A 23,842-nucleotide genomic window follows, 5' to 3' on the forward strand; every position below is an offset into this window, starting at 1 on the left:
GCTCTTACCCTGCTAATTGAACCTTCACACTCTGCTCTTACTGGTGCAATGTGCAATTAATGAAGATTGAACACCAGGCTGCTCCAATTTAGCCATGAAACCTCCCACACTAAAATGACAGGTGTTTCAGTTTCATTGTCCAATCCCTGTATATACAGACCATATATTATAGCTCAACCTGGGGCACCCAGACTCTTTAAAATATATATAATTAAACCTTTAATCAAGAAACCAAATCTTGATCCTAGTGTACTGTCAATCTATAGACCTTTTTCAAACCTACCCTTAATTTCTAAGATTTTAGAAAAAGCTGTGGCTCAAAAAAATTGCTCTTTCCTGTAAAGAAACCAAATTCCAATCTGGATTTAGACCTCATCATAGCACTGAGACATCTATAGTTAAGACAACAAATGATCGGCTTCTTGCCGCTGTCCAAGGTTGTGTTTCCCCACTGGTACCTATTGATCTAAACGCAGCCTTTGATACAATAGATCATAATATCCTTTTAGAAAGGTTAAATAACATGATCGGTTATATACCTTCCAGTTATACTAAGGTAAGATATGGGATTCCACAAGGCTCTATCTTAAGTTATAGACCGTTATTATTTACATTATATATGCTCCCACTGTCATTAAAAAACATGCGTTATGTGAATGACACACTGCTCTTCGTATCAGACAAACCTGATGATAAACTGAGAATAAAAAAATTGAGAAATACCTAAAATATGTGAAATCATGGATGTGTATTGATGATTCTTTGTTCTGTAAAGCCGCTTGGTGACAGCATCAGTTGTAAAAAGCACTATACAAATAAATGAATTTGATTCAATTTGATTTAATCTCTGTATATTCATACAAACAGCTTTATATATCAGATAAAGTACCTGCATAGGTTGGCAGACCAAACTCAGGATGGATGAATCCCCTGGTCTTGAGTTATCCAGGCACTGAATGCTGAGTAGCCCATCCAATGTTCTGCTCTCTTTGTTGCTTTTTTCTGAAGGTGAGGCACTGAAGAATGAGTGCGACCTGTGTATACAATATCAAAGCAATATTCTATCATTTATTTCTGATTGCACTCAAACTACAACTGAACACAACCAAAAAATGTGTGTATTTAGGGCTTTAAGCCTTGTGTGGTGTTCATATTTTTGTTACTCGTTTACTTTGTTACTTGTATTTAATTCAGCAAAATTAAGCAATTTTACATTAAAATGCTTTACACATGCTTGCTTCACCTAAATTGCAAGCAATATAAACAGCTTACATGGTTAATATTTGCCCTTTACCTTTCTTATGTTACATTTCTTTCAAAAAGTGCTACTCTTTTTTTTTTATTTTTTTTTATAAAATGTAAAAGAAAATGAATTAAACTCAAGATATGAGCAGAAAATTTGTTTAGTTTCAAATTTACAAATGAAGCAATGTTTATTAGCCCTTGGCCAAACATACTGTATGTAATATAAATGTGTGTGTGTGGGGGGGGGGGGGGGGGTGTACAGTGTGTGCTTATCGAAAATGTGTTTTGATATATGTTTTTCACAAAAAATGAGCCAATGCCAATGAGTTTGAGTTAGAAAAAATATATTTTTTGTATCATTTGATGAAAAATGAAAAACCGAACACCACACAAGGGTTAAATACCTGATATAGGACTATGACAATGCACAGGTCAGAAAATGTAATGAAAAAGATATGGAAAATGTTTGTTGCGTTTTTTCATTTCAAAATTCTCCACATATTCTCTATTAATGATAGGGCAGGGCTGCAGGAAGGCCTGCAGTGTGGTGTGTGGCATTGCATGGTCTGAACAATGAACAATGCTTGAATGTCCTTGGGAAAGATGTCATCTTAAAAGGCAACGTAAAGTACTTTTCTGTATTAAAGGAGAACTTTGGTGTAAAAATGACTTTTGGTGTAGTAAAACATGACAAAGAGTACTAATCTTTGCAGATAAATCACTTTTTACACCGTTATCCAGCTCAAAGTAGCTCCACACCTCCTTTCTAGAATCTGGAGAGCCCTGACATTTAAAACGGGGCATTTATAACTTTATACGTGCACAAGAAGCTTATTTAAAAAACACTGTTTACATCCCCCCATCCTAAGATAAAGGTAAAAAATGGCCGTGCACATAGATCAGGTTACGCTACGGGTTGTACAAAGTGATTTTTAATAAGCTTCTTGTGCACTTTTAAATTTATTAATGCCTCGTTTTATATGTCAGGGCTTCCGAGATTAAAAGCTATTTATCTCTAGGGGCAAAATATGCCCCATATTTTCATCATCCATTCTAAAGCATGTTTGGACAATCTGTAAAAAAATACTGGATCTCACAAAGCAGTGGGAGAGTACTCTTTGTCATGTTTTACTACACCCAAAGTCAATTTTCACATAGCATTAGTTCTAATTTAATGCTACGTCACAGAAAAGTACAGAAAACATCATTTCATGACAGACTCTGGCTTTTAGACTGGTTACTGATAACAGTCTGGATGGTCCTTTTTGTATTTGGTCTGTAAAAGACTTTGGAATTTGTAAATGTCACCATCATTAAACAGTGTCTTTGCAATTATTCACTATATTTAACCTCTAAATACCCCGTGTCCTCATATGTGGACGTTTCATTCTGCCTCTCTGCACTGTGATACTTACTTTTTTAAAACATTGACCCTTTGGCATCATATGGAGACACTGCCTATACCATCATGTGGTCACATGACAACATTACTCTTATTACATTGATTGTTAACAAGATGACGGGAATCCCAATCAAAGGTTTCTACACCCAGTTCAGACAGAAACATGCATACATTTTGTTTTTGGACTAATTGGCAAGAATAATGTTTAAAAAAAGTTAATTTAGGTCCTTCTGTTTAGAAAATAGCTAGGGAAAAATTAAATGCACACCATGCAAAAGTCTGGGTCTCAAGAGGATAAACAATTCTCAGTTGTTACGTTGGTCTAGAATTACTTAAGATTCACATCTTGCCATTTAAGAACAGAGATATTTAGATTTTTTTGAGGAGTTCCCACATGTAACACACCAACAGTAAAAGAGTAAAAGAACTGTATCTCACCCGTGGAAGACCCATGTGTCGCATTCATCAGCCCGACCCACATAATTTTCAGGCAGAAGCCCAGAAATCCCTGTGTTTAGAGAAGTGCCATAAACCCAGCCCTCACTGGTGCTCATCTGCTCCACTGGTGATGTGAAGATAAAGTCACCTGGTACAAGCTCCAGCTCATCCTCATTCTGAGGAACATAGGGGTACATCACCCTCAGAGTCTGGTGATGAGATAAGAAAGGGAAAACGTCAGTTACACATGGGTTAAACTTAATCATGGACCAAATTATAAATATATAGATTGTGCCTGGAAAAACTCCTCAGAATTATGTTGTGTTGCACTTGAACTTGTAATTTAATAGGAACGACCTACAAGTTATATTGCCTGCTCAGAATATCAGGAGAGCATCACCAATTCAGGTTTAGGATCCAGAATTACCAGCAGTAAAAACATTAGATTTATACCGTTTTTATCATTTATCGTACAAGGTTAAATGAATATATCAAGCTCCGCATTCCCAAAATCTTCAATGTCTTTTGTCTGAAATTCCTTTCGCTTTGCAGCAGCAAATGGCTGGACCAATTTACAAAACACCCTTAAATAGGGGTGTGACGAGATCTCGTGGCACGAGATCTCGCGAGATTAAAACAGACGATATTTCTCGTCAAGTTTAAACCTGTCTCGCAGGGCAAAAAAACAGTTAAGTGTGGAGGGATCTGGCAACCCGATAGAGTATGAGGGCTGAGCAGTGAGAGCAGCTCTCAGCAGAAGAGGAAAATTCGGGTATTTGTATAGAAGATGCTTCTGCTACTTTTAAGTTGTATGTCTGGCTGCATTTTGGCTCCAGTGGAAATAATAAACGGTAACAGAGTGACCAACAAGACACAAACCATATATAAATACTGTAAGTAAATCCTACACGTGACTGTTTCATAGGCAGCTGTACTAATCCCTTAGCTCTGTACTGTATTTAAAAACATGTTCTGTCTCTGTTTCACTTCAAGCATAGTCTTAATATGACTGGTTATGGTTATGAATAGTTAAATTACAAGAGATTTAGTAGAAAAAAAAACACAAACCATAGGCTTAATATGACTGGTTATGGTTGGCACTTGTTGTTTGCACTATATAAGACCTAGAAAAGACCTAGAATTTTATTTTTATTTTTTATTCTTATTTCTATTTCTTATAGAAATAAGTCTGTTAAGTTTGTGTTATATGATATTGTCCAATAAAACTCTAATTTTCAAGCCATTTTTCATTTTTGACGTTTTGTTTAAAATTTTATTTTTAAACCTCGTCTCGTTCTTGTGAACCCAATATCGTGTCTCGTCTCGTCTCGTGATGGACCAACTTAATGCATACTCACACACCCTTTTAGACATCCACATTTTTTTTTATTCCTGCTTTTAAACACTTCAGAATGTATATGCTTGTCTATGTTAATCTGTAATTTTGTTTTATTCTTGTTTTTTTTTACATGTTTTTTATGTGACTGTTTTATGTGCTGTGGACCTTTATCTGTTGGAGCCTCTTGGCCAGGTCATGTTTGTAAATGAAAACTGGTTCTTGAACATTTCACCTGGTAAAATAAAATAATAATAATTTATACTGCATATTTCTCATAAAAAATAATCATACACACAGTACTACCCAAAATCTATCCGTGGAGATGTGTTAATGGTGTTTGCAATGTATGTGCAAAATACTGTATAATGCATTGTTATCAACTGGTGTCACTAACCTTGGATATTAAAAACAATGCTAACCTGGAATATTGCTAAAAATGGCAAATATTTTGGTCAAATTTATCGTAAATCACCAGTAAAGGACAGTCAAACCAGTTGTAGTGAACTACAGTGCCTTAATCTTAATCCTTTTATGTTATAAAAAGTTTTAAAGTTGGAAGATTTAGGAAAAACAGCTAAAAGTATTTTTTTCAGTATGAAACTTATTTTGCTTGCTTTAATTAGTGTAATCAACATATTATATGGAAATGGTTCATCTCACAAAACCCTGCAAAAACAAAAATTAAAGCAAAATTGCAATGTTATGTTTTAATGTTATGTAAAACTATTGTGTTTTATATGTATGTTGGTCTTATTAAAGTAATAAAGTAGTAAAACATTAAAAATTTTGTTTATGAAAAATAAGTGAATTATCCTAATTGAAGCATTACCTATTACAGGTAAGGAACACAATTGCACTGAATATTGATATAGCTGTATCACTTTAAAATAAGACTACCTTTATAAAGGATTTATAAATGGTTTATGAATTAGATTATTATTATTATTATTATTATTATTATTATTATTATTATTATTATTATTAAGGCAACTTAGTCACTTAATTTATGGTAAATAGTAAAACATTCTTAGAAATATATTAATATGACAGGTTTAATGCTGATTGATGGAAAACACAAAGTAAAATCAGTATTATATATACTACATCAGTATATATATCATTATGTTGCTCATTTTCAGCTCACTGTTGCCATTTCTATTTATGTGTTAATATATATTAATTAACTGCTTATTAATTGGTTTCAAAGTATTTGCAACCTAATTAATAACCATTAATAAACTCATTTATAAACCATTCATAAACCCTTTATAAAGTTAGCCTTATTTTAAAGTGTTACCAATAGAATAATTAGTAAAAGAGTTAGTAATGAAATATTTACACTGCTTGTTAGGATTTTTTTTGTTCTGTTTTTAGTCATCTTTTGGATAATGGGCTCCTTGCACTCACGGCTCTGACGCATTTCCGTTTTCAAATAATGCGGCTCGGACATTTCCGGTTGTATTGTTTACATTCGCCTGTATAGGCAAAACGTACATTTTTTACTAGCGAGAGGTCAAAATGAGTATCCAGCGTGAAGTTTTCAAGCCGTTTTAAGCACTGCTGTGTTCCTTTTAACGGCGTCGGCTAAGTTTTATGAAAGCTTTAGGCTTTCATAGCTTCCCTGCTCAGAGTGATTTAATAAACAGTGGCTAATGAACATTAGTCGGCACCACTTCGGTACCATTTCGCCGTATGAAAGGTCTGTAGCAAACATTTCATACCAGACTACCTGGTTAAACCAAAAACGTCAGAAGCTTGGAGACGACTGGCAAAGCATGCAGTGCCACTGCTTGGAATAATTGGAATATGGAATAATTAACGTGACAGCACCCAGGCTCCACGTGTTTGGGAGAGGAGATCAGCTAAAGGTACTTGCCTGAATGATCCACCACCTAGCATTTTTATTATAGCTAGATATTATTATTATTATTATAGCTGGCATTTTTATTATTATTATAGCTAGATATTATTATTATTATCATTAGTATTATTATAGCTAGCATTTTTATTATTATAGCAAGCATTATTATTATTATAGCTAGATATTATTATTATAGCTGGTATTTTTATTATTATAATTATAGCTAGATATTATTATTATTATAATTATAGCTGGCATTTTTATTATTATTATAGCTAGATATTATTATTATTATCATTATTATTATTATAGCTAGCATTTTTATTATTATTATAGCTAGATATTATTATTTTTACTACTATTATTATTATTATTATTATTATTATTATTATTATTATTATTATTATTATTATTATTGCTAGCATTTGTATTATTCTTATGGCTAGCATTTGTATTATTATTATTATGGCTAGCATTTGTATTATTCTTATAGCTAGCATTTGTATAATTATTTTTATAATGATCATTATAGTTAGAATTATTATTATTACTAGCATTTTATTAGACTTCCATATGATAACAGAAGAAACTAACAACTATCAGTAATGCACCTAGCAAGCTAGTTAGCTGTACTAGCTAATGCTGAGCTGTGTGGGCTAACGTAAAATATAAGAAAAAAATCTTCGTAGTTGTGTAGGTATGAAGATGCATATAGTTTAAAGCCTTTCTCTAGCTTTCTAGTGGTAGACTTTACTGATCTCCTTGACGTTGAGGTTAATTTTTAGAAGCTCTTGTAAACACCAGCTGAAAATACTGCCATAGCGAGTGTATTGGAAAATCCAAACAGGAAACGCTGGAGCAGCACTGATGAGAATGCGGAAGTAGTTGTGCAAAGAGCGCATTATACATGCACCAGGACAAACTGACCTGGGAACAACACTGCTGTTCCTGACAAATGAACATAACAGGAGGGTTTAGTTTTAAAACTGTGTACACTTATATTTTACTGAATATTTCCAGCTCCGACATCCAATTTCCGAGATAAATGGAACGCAGCATTAGACCAGTTTGGGACTAATTTGTGATGTCACTGACCTAGACCTAATTCTGATATGGGAAACCAGCACAGCCAGACTAGACACTCATCGCTTTGCTGGAGGGAACATTTTATTATATTCAGAAACCAGGTAATGAGATCTCAGATCAAACACTTACCTCATGATTTGCAAATCTAATGTCCCGAGAGAAAAGGACGGCGAGCCAATCGCAGCCCAGCTTGACCTCAATTCCTCTCGCCAGCTTTTCCAGTGAAGCCAAATGACAGCTGGGAAAGTGGTAGGCTAGAGTCACGTGCAGCTGCTTCTTATGGGGCTCCACATGAACATCTATAAAACAAAAGGAGACGTTTCTGGATTATATGGTTGTGAATACTAAATTACACTAAATAATACTGCTGCATTTATGTGGAGAGTTCACCATCATACCTATACCTGCCTCAATAATTACATTGATTATTGATTATCGTACAATATGTGGATATGTCCTCAATCATTTTTGCTCACCTCAATTTTGGCCATTCTGTTTTTCTTAGAAAGAAACAAAAAGCACCCATTCCATAAATGAGCCATTGTGATGATTTTGTGTAAAAGTATAAAATTACAATAATACAATTATTTCTGTTACAATATATTGTCCGATTAAAAAGATTTTATCATATAATATTTGAGTTTTTTTTTTTTAAATCATAGGCATTAATAACAGACTTTACCAATTTGAATTGTGTCAAATTGTCATGTCCTGGCCCTGTTTCCTGTCTGTCCTCGTGCCTGTGTGTTATCCCCATGTGACCTGTGCTGCTCTGTGTCTCTTGTCAGTAGTTTTCCACCATGTGTTTCTCATTTGTAACTCCACCCCTTCCCCAGGTGTTTCCTATTCTAGTGTGTTTCCTGTTTCTTTAAATAGATCCCCTGTGCCACTTGTCCCTCGTCGGTCTTTGCACTAACTACTGTTGTTTGTCTCTCCTTGTCTCTTTGTAATTTCAGCCTTAGCTCTTGCCCTAGTTCCATGTTTATGTCTTCTTGTTTATTTCTTTTTTCCTATAGTTCCCTGTTTATTTCCCTTGTTTCTCCCCTTTGCCCTGTATAGTTTATTTATTCTAGTCTAGTTTAGCTCCTTGTTGTCTTCCCTTGTATATATTTCCTGTTTGTTTATTATTATTATTATCTCTTGTTGGTTTAGTTTATGTTCTCTTGTTTTCTTCGTTTGTTTAGAGTTATTTCTGTGTTCCGTGTTTATTTGCTTCTTTGTTTATTTGTTTATCTTGTTCTTTGTTATTTATATTATATATTTATTAAATCTACCCACGATTTCTACCTGCACTTGCGTCCGTCTCCTCGTCTCCCTGCCTGGGTCATCCTGACACAAATGTGCTTTTGTGAGGTCAGTGGTCACAGATACTAGATGTAAAGATCTGGTCTATAATCAATATTCCAATTTTCAAAAATTTTTAAATCATCCGTGTGTTACAAATGAGGATGGAGGGATGGACGTAAGTGCAAAGATATTTATTATAAACAAACAAGATAAATCAAAACAAATAAAACGCGGGTAACGCAAAACAACACGACTTGGAATAACAAACTAAGAAACACAGACTAAGAAACTAAGACTAGGAAACATACGGGCAGCAAGGATACATACAGACTAAGGATCTCGGATACAGGATACAAAATACAGGATACAAAATACAAAAGACAAAAGACTCGACACTGAACATTCAAACAAAGGGGCTTAAATACAGGAGGAGAGTGAGAAACACCTGGGCTTGGAAGACGAGGGGGCGGGGTTACAAACAGGACACAGGTGAGAACACTAATACTATAGGGCAGGGCTGGGGCGGAGCTAGGGTGGAGACAAATACTAAAAACAACAATAGCACATGGCTGGGAACACTGACAGGAAAACAGAGGGGCAGGAGCACAAGAGACCAAACGAGGGAGAAACAGAAGACAGACAAAGGCTAGGGTGTAACATAACCCCCCCTCAACGGCGCCACTACCAGAGGCGCCGAAAGAGAGGGAACAGGGACTGGACAGGGGACACGAACGGAGACTGGACAGAGGACTGGACAGGGAACACGAACGGAGACTGGACAGAGGACTGGACAGGGAATGGAAACTGGACAGGAGACGTAGACCGGGCAGGGAACTTGACATGGGACGGAGACTGGAATGTAGACTGGGACGGGGACAGGACACATGGCTGAACAGGGGACTGGACAGGAGACGGAGACTGGACAGGGAACGGAGACTGGGACTGGACAGGGGACAGGACACAGGGCTGGACACGGGGCTGAGACTGGACAGGGGGCTGGACACTAGACAGGGACGGAGACTGGGCAGCAGACCGAACAGAAGACGGGGACTGGACAAAACTGGACAGGGGAACTGGAACCAAAACAGTGACGGGAACAGAAACAAATACAGTGACTGGGACGGGAACAGAAAAACCACCGCGGACAGGAACTGGAACTGACACAGATACGGGGGCCAGGATAGGGAGAGACAGGGGTACAAACATTGGTGGGTGCCCAGGACTGGTAAAAGTCTGTAGGGAAGTCCAAGGAGCCAGCCTGGGCACAGTTCTGGGGGCAAAGACAGGGGGCCTTGGGGCAGGCCTGGGGGTATACAAAGTTCGAGTAGCAGATACGGGAGCAGCGGGAGCTGCTGGAGCTGGAGCTGAGGCTGAGGCCGGAGCAGCGGGAGCTGCAGGAGCTGAGGCTGAGGCCGGAGCAGCGGGAGCTGCAGGAGCTGGGGCTGAGGCCGGAGCAGCGGGAGCTGCAGGAGCTGGGGCTGAGGCCGGAGCAGCGGGAGCTGCAGGAGCTGGGGCTGAGGCCGGAGCAGCGGGAGCTGCAGGAGCTGGGGCTGAGGCCGGAGCAGCGGGAGCTGCAGGAGCTGGGGCTGAGGCCGGAGCAGCGGGAGCTGCAGGAGCTGGGGCTGAGGCCGGAGCAGCGGGAGCTGCAGGAGCTGGGGCTGAGGCCGGAGCAGCGGGAGCTGCAGGAGCTGGGGCTGAGGCCGGAGCAGCGGGAGCTGCAGGAGCTGGGGCTGAGGCTGTAGCAGCGGGAGCTGCTGGTGCTGGAGCTGAGGCTGTAGCAGCGGGAGCTGCTGGTGCTGGGGCTGTAGCAGCGGGAGCTGCTGGTGCTGGGGCTGTAGCAGCGGGAGCTGCTGGTGCTGGGGCTGTAGCAGCGGAAGCTGCTGGTGCTGGAGCTGGAGCTGTGGCAGCAGGTGCTGGAGCTGTGGCAGCGGGAGCTGCTGGTGCTGGAGCTGAGGCTGTAGCAGCGGGAGCTGCTGGTGCTGGAGCTGAGGCTGCAGCAGCGGGAGCTGCTGGTGCTGGAGCTGAGGCTGTAGCAGCGGGAGCTGCTGGAGCTGAGGCTGTAGCAGCGGGAGCTGCTGGAGCTGAGGCTGTAGCAGCGGGAGCTGCTGGGGCTGTAGCAGCGGGAGCTGCTGGTGCTGTAGCAGCGGAAGCCGCTGGTGCTGGAGCTGGGGCAGTAGCAGCGGGTGCTGCTGGTGCTTGAGCTGGGGCAGCGGGTGCTGCTGGTGCTTGAGCTGGGGCAGCGGGTGCTGCTGGTGCTTGAGCTGGGGCAGCGGGTGCTGCTGGTGCTTGAGCTGGGGCAGCGGGTGCTGCTGGTGCTTGAGCTGGGGCAGCGGGTGCTGCTGGTGCTTGAGCTGGGGCAGAGGGCGCGGCGGGTGCAGCTTGAGCAGGCGCGGCGGGTGCAGCTTGAGCAGGCGCGGCGGGTGCAGCTTGAGCAGGCGCGGCGGGTGCAGCTTGAGCAGGCGCGGCGGGTGCAGCTTGAGCTTGAGCTGATACAGAGGCGGTGGGTCCTGCTGCGGTGGAGGCGGCTGCCACCGCGGGCTTGGAAGCGGCTGGCACAGCTGGCGAAGAAGTCGCTTCAGCGGGAGCTGAGAGTGCGGCTGCCGCCAAGATCCGGACTGGAGCCGCAGATTCAGCAGTGGGCGTGGTTGTAAACCACGTCGAAGATCTTGAAGCCGGCCGGGCTGGTGAGCTGGAAGCCGGCCGGGCTAGAGAGCTGGAAGCCTGCCGAGCTGGAGTGCTGAAAGTCGGCCGGGCTGGAGAACTGGAAGCCGGCCGCGCTGGAGAGCTGGAAGTCGGCCGCGCTGGAGAGCTGGAAGCCGGCCGAGCTGGAGTGCTGGAAGTCGGCCGGGCTGGAGAGTGCGGTGGAGCTAACATGCTAGTTAGCTTAGCTGGAGCTGGGCCGACACTCTCCACCCCGAGAAGAGGCGCCGGGAGCGGTTCATCCCCCCGAATTAGCTCCGCGAGGAACCGGAGATATTCCAGGTCCGCCTTCCTCGTGGCATTCCACTTTGCTACGTCCATTATAGGTCGAGTCTTATGTTACAAATGAGGATGGAGGGATGGACGTAAGTGCAAAGATATTTATTATAAACAAACAAGATAAATCAAAACAAATAAAACGCGGGTAACGCAAAACAACACGACTTGGAATAACAAACTAAGAAACACAGACTAAGAAACTAAGACTAGGAAACATACGGGCAGCAAGGATACATACAGACTAAGGATCTCGGATACAGGATACAAAATACAGGATACAAAATACAAAAGACAAAAGACTCGACACTGAACATTCAAACAAAGGGGCTTAAATACAGGAGGAGAGTGAGAAACACCTGGGCTTGGAAGACGAGGGGGCGGGGTTACAAACAGGACACAGGTGAGAACACTAATACTATAGGGCAGGGCTGGGGCGGAGCTAGGGTGGAGACAAATACTAAAAACAACAATAGCACATGGCTGGGAACACTGACAGGAAAACAGAGGGGCAGGAGCACAAGAGACCAAACGAGGGAGAAACAGAAGACAGACAAAGGCTAGGGTGTAACACCGTGGAGCTATTCTTCTTCATTGTTGCAATGTTTATTAACATCATTCTGAACAGATTTCGCTCATTCAAAAAGCACAAAAACGTTTTACAAAAGCTCAGTTTTAACGCTCTACTTACTAAAAAAATATCAGCTTTAAATTGGGCTCGGGCTCATAATGACAGTTTATGGGTAGGCTCGGGTCGGGATCGGGCACTATCAGGCCTCGCTGATATTCATGTGACCTTCACATGAGCACACTGGCCAATATTTACCCTTAATCACAAGTTAATACCTCACAACATCTCCTTAGGTAACATCTCATGATCAATTCACATACTTCTATCCCATGACTTTTGGCATGAGAGTCTACTGCTGTCATACAAAGTGAGAAACCACAGCAGCTTAGCTTGGTTTGAGGTTAAATACACATTGACTGTGACCTCCTACCTGCTTTAGAAGCAGCTTCTGCAGCGAAGTCTGAGGCGAACTTCTTCAACGTCTCGGCCACCTGCTCCTCCACAAAGAGGCCGATGAAGTTGGCGGAGGTGTAGAGCTCGAGAGGCAGGGGGCTGGGGAAGCGTCCTCTCCACTGGCTCACTGTGGACTGCAGAGCTCCACACAGAGCCTCCACCTTACTGTCTGCACACTGGACCAGGAGACAAGATAACAGATTCACCTACATACTGCACTGCTCACAAGCGTATCAATAATTTTACTCAATAAATGATCTCAGTGTGGACTAAAACAAATAATGAGTACACTATATAAGCAGTGTGTAAGACTGGTGGAGGAGAACATGATGCCAAGATGCATGAAAAATGTGATTAAAAACCAGGGTTATTCCACCAAATATTGATTTCTGAACTCTTAAAACTCTGCATATTTTTCGTTAATTTGACAATTTCGATAGATAGATAGATAGATAGATAGATAGATAGATAGATAGATAGATAGATAGATAGATAGATAGATAGATAGATAGATAGATAGATGTTCTATAAATAAATGCTTTAAATGACAATATTTTTATTTGGAATTTAGGAGAAATGTTGTCTGTAGTTTATAGAATAAAACAACAATGTTCATTTTACTCAAACATAAACCTATAAATAGCAAAATCAGAGAAACAGATTCAGAAACTGAAGTGCTCTCTTCATTTTTTCCAGAGCTGTATTTTGCCAATATGTAAAATAAAGCAAAATTAAATAATGCTTAGTAAAATAGACATGAACTGCATAATGAATGGGTGGAGCTAAACTTTGAATAGGGATATTTGGATTATATGTGATATAATTTGGGGTACCACTTTAAAATAAGACTACCTTTATATAGGGTTTATAAATGGTTTACAATTAGTTTATTAATGGTTACTAATTAGGTTGTAAATGCCTTAAAAATCATTAATAATCAGTTATAACACATAAGTAGAAAGGTCAACAATGACCTGTTGTTTGACAAATAGTGAACCCACAGACATCTACATTGTTGCCCTTTCTAATTATGTGTTATAACTGATTATTAATGATTTTTAAGGCATTTACGACCTAATTAGTAACCATTAATAAACTTATTGTAAACCATTTATAACCCTTCATAAAGGTAGTCTTATTTTAAAGTGGTACCTAATTTCTTGGTTCTTGGTTCTTGTAAATTTACACAGTAAATTACGCAATTTGGTCAATATGTTTAGAACAGTAAAGACAAGGCAGTGAAAGGTGTATTTAATAATATTAAATTATGGTAGCACTACTTCAAACTAATTTCAATCAATTAAATAAATTATATCGTTTCCCTCCAATAAAAAAACAAGTCTCCAGTTTTGACAATTGTCCCTAACAATTTTTTCAAACTTTCTTAATGAAAAGAAAAATAGAAAAAAAACTAAAACTCTTTTTACGTTGACTTCAATTGGAATTTAAGAAGGTTTTATCTCTCTCTTGTAAAGTTTTTTTCTTGGATTTACAAGGTTTTTCATTGGACAGTGATGATATGTGAAAAATACATAAAAAGAGATGCCCCTGATCTCACCATGAAGAACTGGCAGAGCGTGATGTGGGGGAATATGTTGTGGGCTTTGTTCTTGCCGCAGGTCAGCCTGGACTGCTGCCAGAAGTGGTTGAGCTGGTTCTGAAGGGGGCCGCTGGGGCGCAGATATAGCACATACTCTCTGGGTAAGGGGTCGTCCAAGAAGGGGTCATCTACGTGAGAAAAGAGCCTGAGGAGAAAAGGACAAAAGACCAGCTCCATTATTCACAAGTTACTGATTCGGTTCAGTATAGAGGCACCAAAAACACTTTTATGTTATTTGCTTTAACATTTTAAATGTGACACCTAAAAACCCAGTGCTTTTTTTGTACCTGCACACTTGTGGGAATTAAACTTTACATGTAAACCTTGCAGAGTGTTGATTGGCCAGAAAGAATGATCACTTAATATCAGTGATTCTCAAACTTCTTTAAATCACTAATTATGAATAAACCAAGTTACACTGATAAAGCACCTTTTTAGAAACCCAATGTCATTTTTATACACAATCATTTATTTATACTCAGCACTCATCCACACACCGGTGAGAAAAGGCAGCCAATAGCGCACAGCATACTCTCAACCGGAAACAACCGTCCACCTGGAGGACTGCATTGGGCACTACAGCATTTACCCAGGATAGAGTGCCAATTAAAATCTGGGCACACAGTCATACCTACATTTACACACATACACAAAAGATTAATTTACAGTATAAAATTTTTCTGGGAAAAAATTTAGAGTATCCAATTTATCTGATCTCCATGTTTTTGGACTCTACACCAACACAGCAAAAACAGGAGTTGAAATTTCAGAGTTAAACAGCTGAGAGTTGATTTTCACTCTCAAAGTGTCATTTTAACTAATTCAGATTTAAATGGTGTTCAGTGTTGAGTTATTTGACAGAGTTGAATATTTCAGTGTTAATCCCACTAAACCCATAAAATACTGGTCAACTCCACTGAGATTTAATTAAACTCCGCCCAGTTAAACACGTTATTTGCATAATGGGTGTGTCCCCAGATCCTAACTTACCATCAGTGTGAAATCTTGCCCACCAGGGCTACCTTCCATTGGGTGTTGTGTTATATTTTGTTTAATGGTTGTTTGTCTAGCCAGTATATTGTAGGCTATAAGAGCAAGTTACCATCCTTTGTAAAGTAAATTGTGATAAAGTGTTGGTAATGCACTAAGAAATACAATGGAAAATTACACGCTTTTTAAACTCTTTTCAGTTTTAGTGTAACAATTTAGGAAGCTAAAGAAATACCAATGTGAGTTAAAAAGTAACTCTGGCAAAGGTGTTAAATGTTTAACTATTTTGAAAGTGTTGATTTAACTCCAAAGAGTGTGGTATGTGCTATATAAACCCTGAAAAAGAGTTAAAATCAACTCTTTGGGAGTAAATTTAACACTTGCCTTTTTGCTGTGAATAAGAGTCTATGGGCAAGACTCCTAACACTACATTGGCCCACCTCTGTGACAATAGAAATAACCTTGTAAGTCACTCTGGATAACAACATCAGCTAAATTATTTATATATACATGTAAAATAATCCAACTAAAATCTCAAGTAGTGCCTACAAGTAATTTGACAGGAATACAGACATACTTAAGGCTGTTTTACACTTCTTGTCAATGCAGACGAGTTAACACATTGTCTATGGCGGGGTGTCCAAACTACGGCCCGCGGGCTATTTGCGGCCCGTTTTCTTTTTTGGAGCGGCCCGCGAGGTATTTTAGAAATAGAATGAAAGTTGGTCCGCTGTTAAGCAGGTTTTTATAATATGAGATTCGAAGTTTGAACGCTAGGTGTCAGAAACGAGCCAAAGAGTCTAAAAGCGGAGAGGGTGCGCATTTCTAGCGCAGAAAATCGGGCCAAAGAGTCTAAAAGCGGAGAGAGTGCGCATTTCTAGCGCAGAAAAACGGGGCAAAAGAGTCTAAAAGCGGAGAGAGTGCGCATTTCTAGCGCAGAAAAACGGGGCAAAAGAGTCTAAAAGCGGAGAGAGTGCGCATTTCTAGCGCAGAAAAACGGGGCAAAAGAGTCTAAAAGCGGATAGAGTGCGCATTTCTAGCGCAGAAAAACGGGGCAAAAGAGTCTAAAAGCGGATAGAGTGCGCATCTCTAGCGCAGAAAAACGGGCCAAAGAGTCTAAAAGCGGAGAGGGTGCGCATTTCTAGCGCAGAAAAACGGGGCAAAAGAGTCTAAAAGCGGATAGAGTGCGCATTTCTAGCGCAGAAAAACGGGCCAAAGAGTCTAAAAGCGGAGAGGGTGCGCATTTCAAGCGCAGAAAAACGGGCCAAAGAGTCTAAAAGCAGAGAGGGTGCGCATAGTTGCCGTAATAAAGGAGTTTAATATTAAGAGACATCATGAAATTAAACATCAATTTGAAAAATCTTAGTTTACACAAAACTGTCAAAGATAAAAATAGTAAGTCACGTAAAATGGTGTGTAAATGAAAGTAATCAGGAAAAATGTATTATTTAAAGTGGTATATTTCATTATTTGTTTTATTACAGAGTGTGGCCCGTGACTTCAAATATATTTCTCCTTCTGGCCCCCAACAAAAAAAGTTTGGACACCCCTGGTCTATGGCATAGCCTGAGTGAAAGCCCTACTTCACTATGTGCCTTAATACCTCTACAGTCCTGTGTCTGCAGCATCCTGCAGTTTATTTATTCATTTTTGTATTTTTTCTTTATTTTGAATCACATATCAATTTGACAACAGTTTTACATGTTAAAGCATCGTAATTAATGGATTTTAGTGTGTTAACCTTCCCAAATGGGAAGAAAAATGCCACTACATGCCATTATTAATGTATGATTAATAACGGAACATTAAGACTGTGGTTTAAAAGGTAAAGCATTTAAAGAAGCTCAGCAGTGCTGTGGTCCTCCAGGTCCACAGTCTGACATGTGATATTACACACATTACAGCCAGTGGGAGGCAGCAGAGCACCGCAGGAAGGGAACTGTGTTGTGAAGGAAGTGAGTGTGTATTGATTAAACATAAAGGGAGTCTCACCAGTCACATGCCAGCTGCACACTCCTGCCTCCTGTAGAAACCAGCGCCTTTAACCTGAAATACAAACACAAAATACACATTAATAAATGTATTACTCTATTTTTTCAATTTTATTTTAGAAAGTTCCCAATCGCTTTTAGCCCCACACTCATTACCCTGTGTAATACAATAGAAACTAGATTACATTTAAAATATGGGGGTACCACTTTAAAATAAGACTACCTTTATAAAGGGTTTATAAATGGTTTACAATTAGTTTATTAATGGTTACTATTTAAGTTGTAAATGCCTTAAAAATAATTAATAATCAGTTATAACACATACATAGAGAGGCAACAATGACCTGTTGTTTGTCAAATAGTGAACCCACAGCCATCTATATTATTGCCTATTTCTACGTATGTGTTATAACTGATTATTAATGATTTTTAAGGAATTTACAACCTAATTATTAACCATTAATAAACTAATTGTAAACTATTTATAAACCCTTTATAAAGGTAGTCTTATTTTAAAGTGGTACCAAAATATGTTAAGATTAGGTAAATAATACTAAAAGTCCATTTTCAATTTAATTTACCTTATGAAAATACACATTAAATATACTTTCTCTGTATTTCCATACAATGTATTTTATTTAAATTATACGTTATTTAAATTATACGATAGAAAATATGTGTAGTGGCATTACATACTGATTAAAGTGCACTTTAGTGTAGTTTTTTTTCATTAGCATTAAGGTGTATGAACACTATACTTACACTATATTTACAATATACTTCAAGTGTATTAAAAATTAAGTTTAAAAACACGTATTTAAATCTACTTATGTCCACAATTTAATGCTTTCATGTTGTGTTTAAATTTAGCTTAATTAAAACTGAAATATGCTTAAGTTGCCATAAGTTGTTCCAAAACAGTATATTTAGTATTTAGTATTTAAGTATGTGTTTTAATTTTAAAAAGTATGTACTTTTCCGTGTTAAGTATACTTTTAAAAATATACTTAATACACTTCTCGTTTACAAGGGATCCCTTCTCAGTACTGTAACACGTCATACTCATATATCACACCACACTGTTTTCACTACTGCAGGATATGAAAAACTTATTTATATTGCGCTAAAAATGAAGAAATATGTAGTTTCAAATGTATTATCTTATTCAATGTGATGAGCATCAAGCCAACTTCCATCTACGGTCATAAAGTTTACTCTTACAGTAAGAAATACACACTCTTATATCCTGCTTTTTTATTTTTTCCTACAATTAGAGTAAAAAACTATTGACCCATCAAGCCCAAGCCAGTATTAACCTTTGCAAGACGTTGTATTACATTAGCTCTACTATGAGATCAGACCAGACGTGCTAGCCTTTGCTCACCATGTGCAGCAGCTAGTGAGGAGTGTCAGAGTGGAGGACAATGAGTGATTAAACACAGTGTTTAAAAACTCCAGCAGCACTGCTGTATCTCTGTGGTGGTCTTGTGAGATCCTGACCATGTAATATCACGATATTTCATGTTTTTTTTACGATAACAATACTTTTTTTACAATTTTTTTTATTATTACAATATGATATACGATATGATATGGTACACCCCTACCTGAGATATTAAAAAAATACAAGAATTTTATCAGATTTGTAACATAAGTCAATGATCCAGAATATCATGATGCTAATAATAATGCACTCCAAATATCTCCATATATCCAGGATTAAAGTAAAATAAATGATACTGGACAGATATAATCTGTCTCTAATAGATATATAATGGGAAATGAGAACAGTGTGATTTTTTTATTTTTTGTTTTTGCTAAAAACAGTAAAAAAAAAAAAAAGTAGTTCCCTGATGAGATAATTAGGGGTGGGTGATATGGCACCATATTTCAGGGTTTACAATATTTAAAAATGTTGGCGATATTATTGCGTACGATACGATATGGCACACCCCTACTGTGTATATAGATACAGAGGTTGGACAATGAAACTGAAACACCTGGTTTTAGACCACAATAATTGATTGTGGTGACGGACAGTTCTGGTGGAAACAGGAGAGTTGAGGTGCACACTGAATTCTGCGTGATTTGATCAGCCGTGGTTTTATGTTTTTTCGATACAATCCGGGTTAGCACCCGAATATCCCTTTCAGACAGCTTCCTCTTACAGCGTCCACAGTTAATCCTGTTGGATGTGGTTGATCCTTCTTGGTGGTATGCTGACATTACCCTGGATACCGTGGCTCTTGATGCATCACAAAGACTTGGTCACAGATGTCTTGGTCACAGATGCTCCAGCAAAACGTGCACCAACAATTTGTCCTCTTTTGAACTCTGGGATGTCTCCCATAATGTTGTGTGCATTGCAATATTCAGAGCAGAACTGTGCTCTTACCCTGCTAATTGAACCTTCACACTCTGCTCTTACTGGTGCAATGTGCAATTAATGATTAATGAAGATCGGCCACCAGGCTGCTCCAATTTAGCCATGAAACCTAAAATCCCACACTAAAATGATGGCCGGTGTTTCAGTTTCACCATCAGTGTCCAACCCCTGTAGATAGACAGACAGATAAACAGATGCAGGAGTGCGTGCATGTCCTTTAAAGTTTGCCCTGTTTTGCCCTTAACTCCATTAAATATATAAAAAAACAATACCTGGACTTCTACTCTATCAGTAAGTGCATTACTGTGTATTTCTCAGGCCTGGCTGAAGTGCAGAGTGATGTTTCTTGGCTCTACTGTAACAGTTTTAGGTTGCACATGTCTTATCATGGGAGGGTTCCTGCTCGAGCTGACTAAAAGCGAGTGGGCGGACATGAAGCTACAGAGCCAAGAAGTGATACTGTGTGTTCCATGATGCACCTCAAAAATCAAAGAAATGACTTATTGGCGCTGATGCACGGAGACTTACTGCTGGCCGCTGACAAAACGGAGAGTGTTTGACAGAGAAGGCCGCATGATTGATATAACGACTCACTGGCTCTTTCGCAGGAGCCCGCGGAGACGCTTAAGCCGTGTGGGAGACAAGTTCATCACACTGTTCTCTCGCATCGTCTATTATTATTTGAGAGGTTTAAAAAAAGAGGCGAATCACAGGGGGCTTCCTTCCTCTCTTAGTCACTCTCATCTGATTCAATACAACTTCAGTTTAAGACACATAAAACAGACAGTTTTAATCTTTCAGCGTCCAGTCTTTCAGAACCCGCTGGTGTTAGAGGGAGCTTACATAACTCACATTACAATGCTGACTCTGAAGCGAAAGCCGAAGCGAAAGCTAAGGCATAAAAAAATAACACACTATTCCACAGTGCATGGCCTAGAGTTCTCTCTCCTTTTCTCTCTCTCTCTCTTAAAGGAAGAGTTCATCTGATATGAAACATAAAACCATCAGTATGCTGTGTTATAAATTATTATGCAAATTGGATTTAAGTGGATTTAAGAGGAAAAGGGAGCTAAGTAAAAAAAAAGCAATGCGATCTCGATCTACCTACCGGTCTATCTTTGTTCCTACTCTCACCTATGCTCATGAGCGATGGGTCATGGCCAGGGGTGCAACTTCATACTTTGTGGGGTGTATGCAAACGTAGTATCTACGCCCCCGGGGGAGAGATATGTTTTAAAATCGTCAGCACCTCATTACTTTCCCACCATGCTCCACAAACCACCAAGCTGATTGGCTGTTTCTCCGGAGAGGAAATTTATTTGGGGCTTTGATTTGGCGCCCCCTCTAGTGCAGCGCCCCTATGCACGAACGAGGTTGCGTGTGCATGGAAAGGGAAGTGAGATTTTGGACTGAACCGTGGTTTGTGGCACATTTCACACCTGCAATTTTGGTTTGGACCAAACTAAACACCTCTAAACTCCAAACAACACAATGCAATTGTAAAATCCCTCTATCTGGTTACACAAGAGGACCAATGTTATTTACTATTTATCTGTCAGTGAATCTAATATTATGGCTAATTGAAGTGTAGATGTAAATTTAGTGACTCTACTCATGCAATCCTGAGAAAAGCAGATCATTAAATCATCACAACAGACAGACTCAGAAGATCCTTCATCCCCAGAGCCATCAGACTCTTTAACTCCTCCCATCGGGGACGGGATGCTGCTGCCGACTGATTTTAACCCAGTCACACCACATGGACATTATTCAACCACTTAATTATTTATATTAACACTTCTCCAACCTCACTTACATTCAAGTACACTTTACTCATGATTGGGTATTCACATTTTCACATTCTCTCTTTAGAACTGTCTTCTAACGTAAGCATATTTATATTATATTTCTATGTCACATCAGTCACTTTCGTAATCAATGTCATTGCACATTGCACTTTACTCTGTTAATTATTTAATTATTTAATGACCATTAGCAACATCTACTGCACTGCTCCGTTTACAAATAGATACTTATCTTGTATAGTCAGGTTTTAATAGCCTTATATATTTTCTATTCTTCTGTGTTTTGATTTGTCTGAATATGTTTCTTATTGTATTGTGTTGTTGCTGCTGGATGCCTAAATTTCCTTCGGGATAAATAAAGTATCTGTCTGTCTGTCTGTCTATCTATCTATCTATCTATCTATCATTAAAACACATCTTCTGGTATCCTACCACTTGTAGAGTTTAACTAAAGCTTATCAGGCCACAAGCTAAATTTGTGAGCTCCACCACACACCACAGATAGCATGAGCTGCACGTTCCAGGCAAAAAACACAACACAGAAGCTTAGTGTGCGTTCCTCTCCCGCCTCTCCTCCATCTGCCTGAGCTGCCTGCCGTCCCCGAGGAGCTTGTTTAGAGTAAGGGAGAGATCACAGCTTAAAAAAAGCAGATCGCTGCCACGCACCAGGAAAACCTCAGTCAACAGAGACTTCCAAACCTCTCTGTGCTTTCATCTAAACAGCATCCTCAGCCTTAATCACCTGCTCCTTAATTAGCGTTAGCCCTCCTTAATCAGTGCTCCAGTGCTGCTGCTTGAAGGACTTTGCCCCTGGTGGTGGATGTTATTGAGTTGGGCCGGTTCGTGCCCTCTGGCCTGGTGCACGTGCTATAATAAGATAATTAGTGAGGAATGATTAGAGTCATGAGAAAGTGGATCATGTCTGTGGCCTCAGCAGACAAACATTTCTGATCATTTCTGAGCTTCACTCGCACTCAGCTAAGACATGTTTAAGAGATTTAGTTTAACCCTTAGATCCCTACGTATGGATTTTCCATCCAAAATCTCACCTTGTGTTCTCAGCTTAATTACTCAGGAATCCCTTTATACATAAACATAATCCATATATGATCAGAAAGGGCGGAGCTTACTCTTTGTAAAAACAGTGATCATATCCCAGTGCGGTAAAGCTAAATCTACAAGAAACCCATTGAGAAAAACACCTAAAAAAAGTGAAAAATCTCCTTCCCCAACCAATATTATTTACCTTTAGTGCTTCAAACATATTTATATGATGTTTCAAACCAAATAATATCAGTAAATAAAGACTCAAAAGTGTCCACAGAAAAAACAGTGTGAAACTACCTGCTTTACTCAAACTAAAGCTAGGTATGGTGTGCGCACTACTTTATATAGTTTTTATTTTACTTGCACATAGTAGTTATTTTGCACTAAACTAAAATTTTATTTGTTTAGACTAAAAAAAAAGTTTACATTTTTGTACATATTGTAGTTTTCTTTGTGTTTCCTGATCAAAATCCTGAAAGGCATAGGCTGCTCTGAGTGTCAGGTTTTTAGTATCTACATGTATCCTAGAGGTGTGATTATTGATTATCAAGAATAATAAATCTGCCTGATGCTGTTTCTCCATGCATTTTATCAAAGTAATAATTAATAAACCATGTAATGAACTATTATCAATATTCTTATGCTTTCTTATCTCATAAACACTCTAGTCTAACCATTTTTTAAAAGATGAAAGAATCTTAGGTGTGAATATATTTAAAGTCTATACATTCATAAATAAGTAAAAATGGTAAAATTTTGACCAAAACATGATCAGTTCCAGGAAAATATAACAATTCTGCTTCCTTTTACATTTTAAATGATGATATTTTTGAGCAGCCGTATGTCTTCTGGAGTAAAAGAGATCAGGGCATGTGTCTGTCTGATATAATTACTGTGTTATAAGACCTGAAAGAGGAACTGACAAAAATGACAAATAAAAAACACACCAAAACAGCCTAGAGTTCAAAGGGTTAACTGTAAAATTCTACCTTTTAAAAAATATATATAATCTATAGTTCAATAAATGTATAAAAATGTAATGGTAAATAACGTCCCATGATGTCCGTTTGCACAACAATTCTGCATTTCACATCAACACAAGTGTTTTAAAACTAGGAAAACTAGGGCTGCACAATACTGTATATTGTTGCTGTCCAATAAAAAACAAATATGTCCATTTTTGTCGATTTTTTGATTACTACATGTTTTAAACACACAAACTCTCTTTTACACTGTATCAAAATTTCTTGACCAATAGAAATTTTCCAAAATGACCTGAAATAAACAATAAAAATATTGTCCTACACTGCAAGTTAAGAAGGTGGGCCAGCGGTCTAAAGCGCTGCCACTATGAGCGGGAGGTCG

The 23,842-nt window shown here is 39.0% G+C and overlaps 1 protein-coding gene across 1 annotated transcript in view; it reads right to left on the reverse strand.

Moving 5' to 3' along the window:
* ubash3bb (ubiquitin associated and SH3 domain containing Bb) overlaps positions 1-23,842 on the reverse strand; it is a 62,355-nt gene that overhangs the window by 9,412 nt on the left and 29,101 nt on the right. The window contains exons 2-7 of the mRNA XM_022674940.2: positions 17,241-17,294; positions 14,217-14,403; positions 12,636-12,834; positions 7,501-7,670; positions 3,086-3,294; positions 890-1,034 (exon numbers count right to left, since the gene is read on the reverse strand). Coding sequence (XP_022530661.2) covers positions 890-1,034; positions 3,086-3,294; positions 7,501-7,670; positions 12,636-12,834; positions 14,217-14,403; positions 17,241-17,294 — 964 coding nt within the window. The remainder of the gene's footprint in view (positions 1-889; positions 1,035-3,085; positions 3,295-7,500; positions 7,671-12,635; positions 12,835-14,216; positions 14,404-17,240; positions 17,295-23,842) is intronic.

The sequence above is a fragment of the Astyanax mexicanus genome, chromosome 18, assembly GCF_023375975.1.
Source record: "Astyanax mexicanus isolate ESR-SI-001 chromosome 18, AstMex3_surface, whole genome shotgun sequence".
NCBI lineage: Eukaryota > Metazoa > Chordata > Actinopteri > Characiformes > Acestrorhamphidae > Astyanax > Astyanax mexicanus.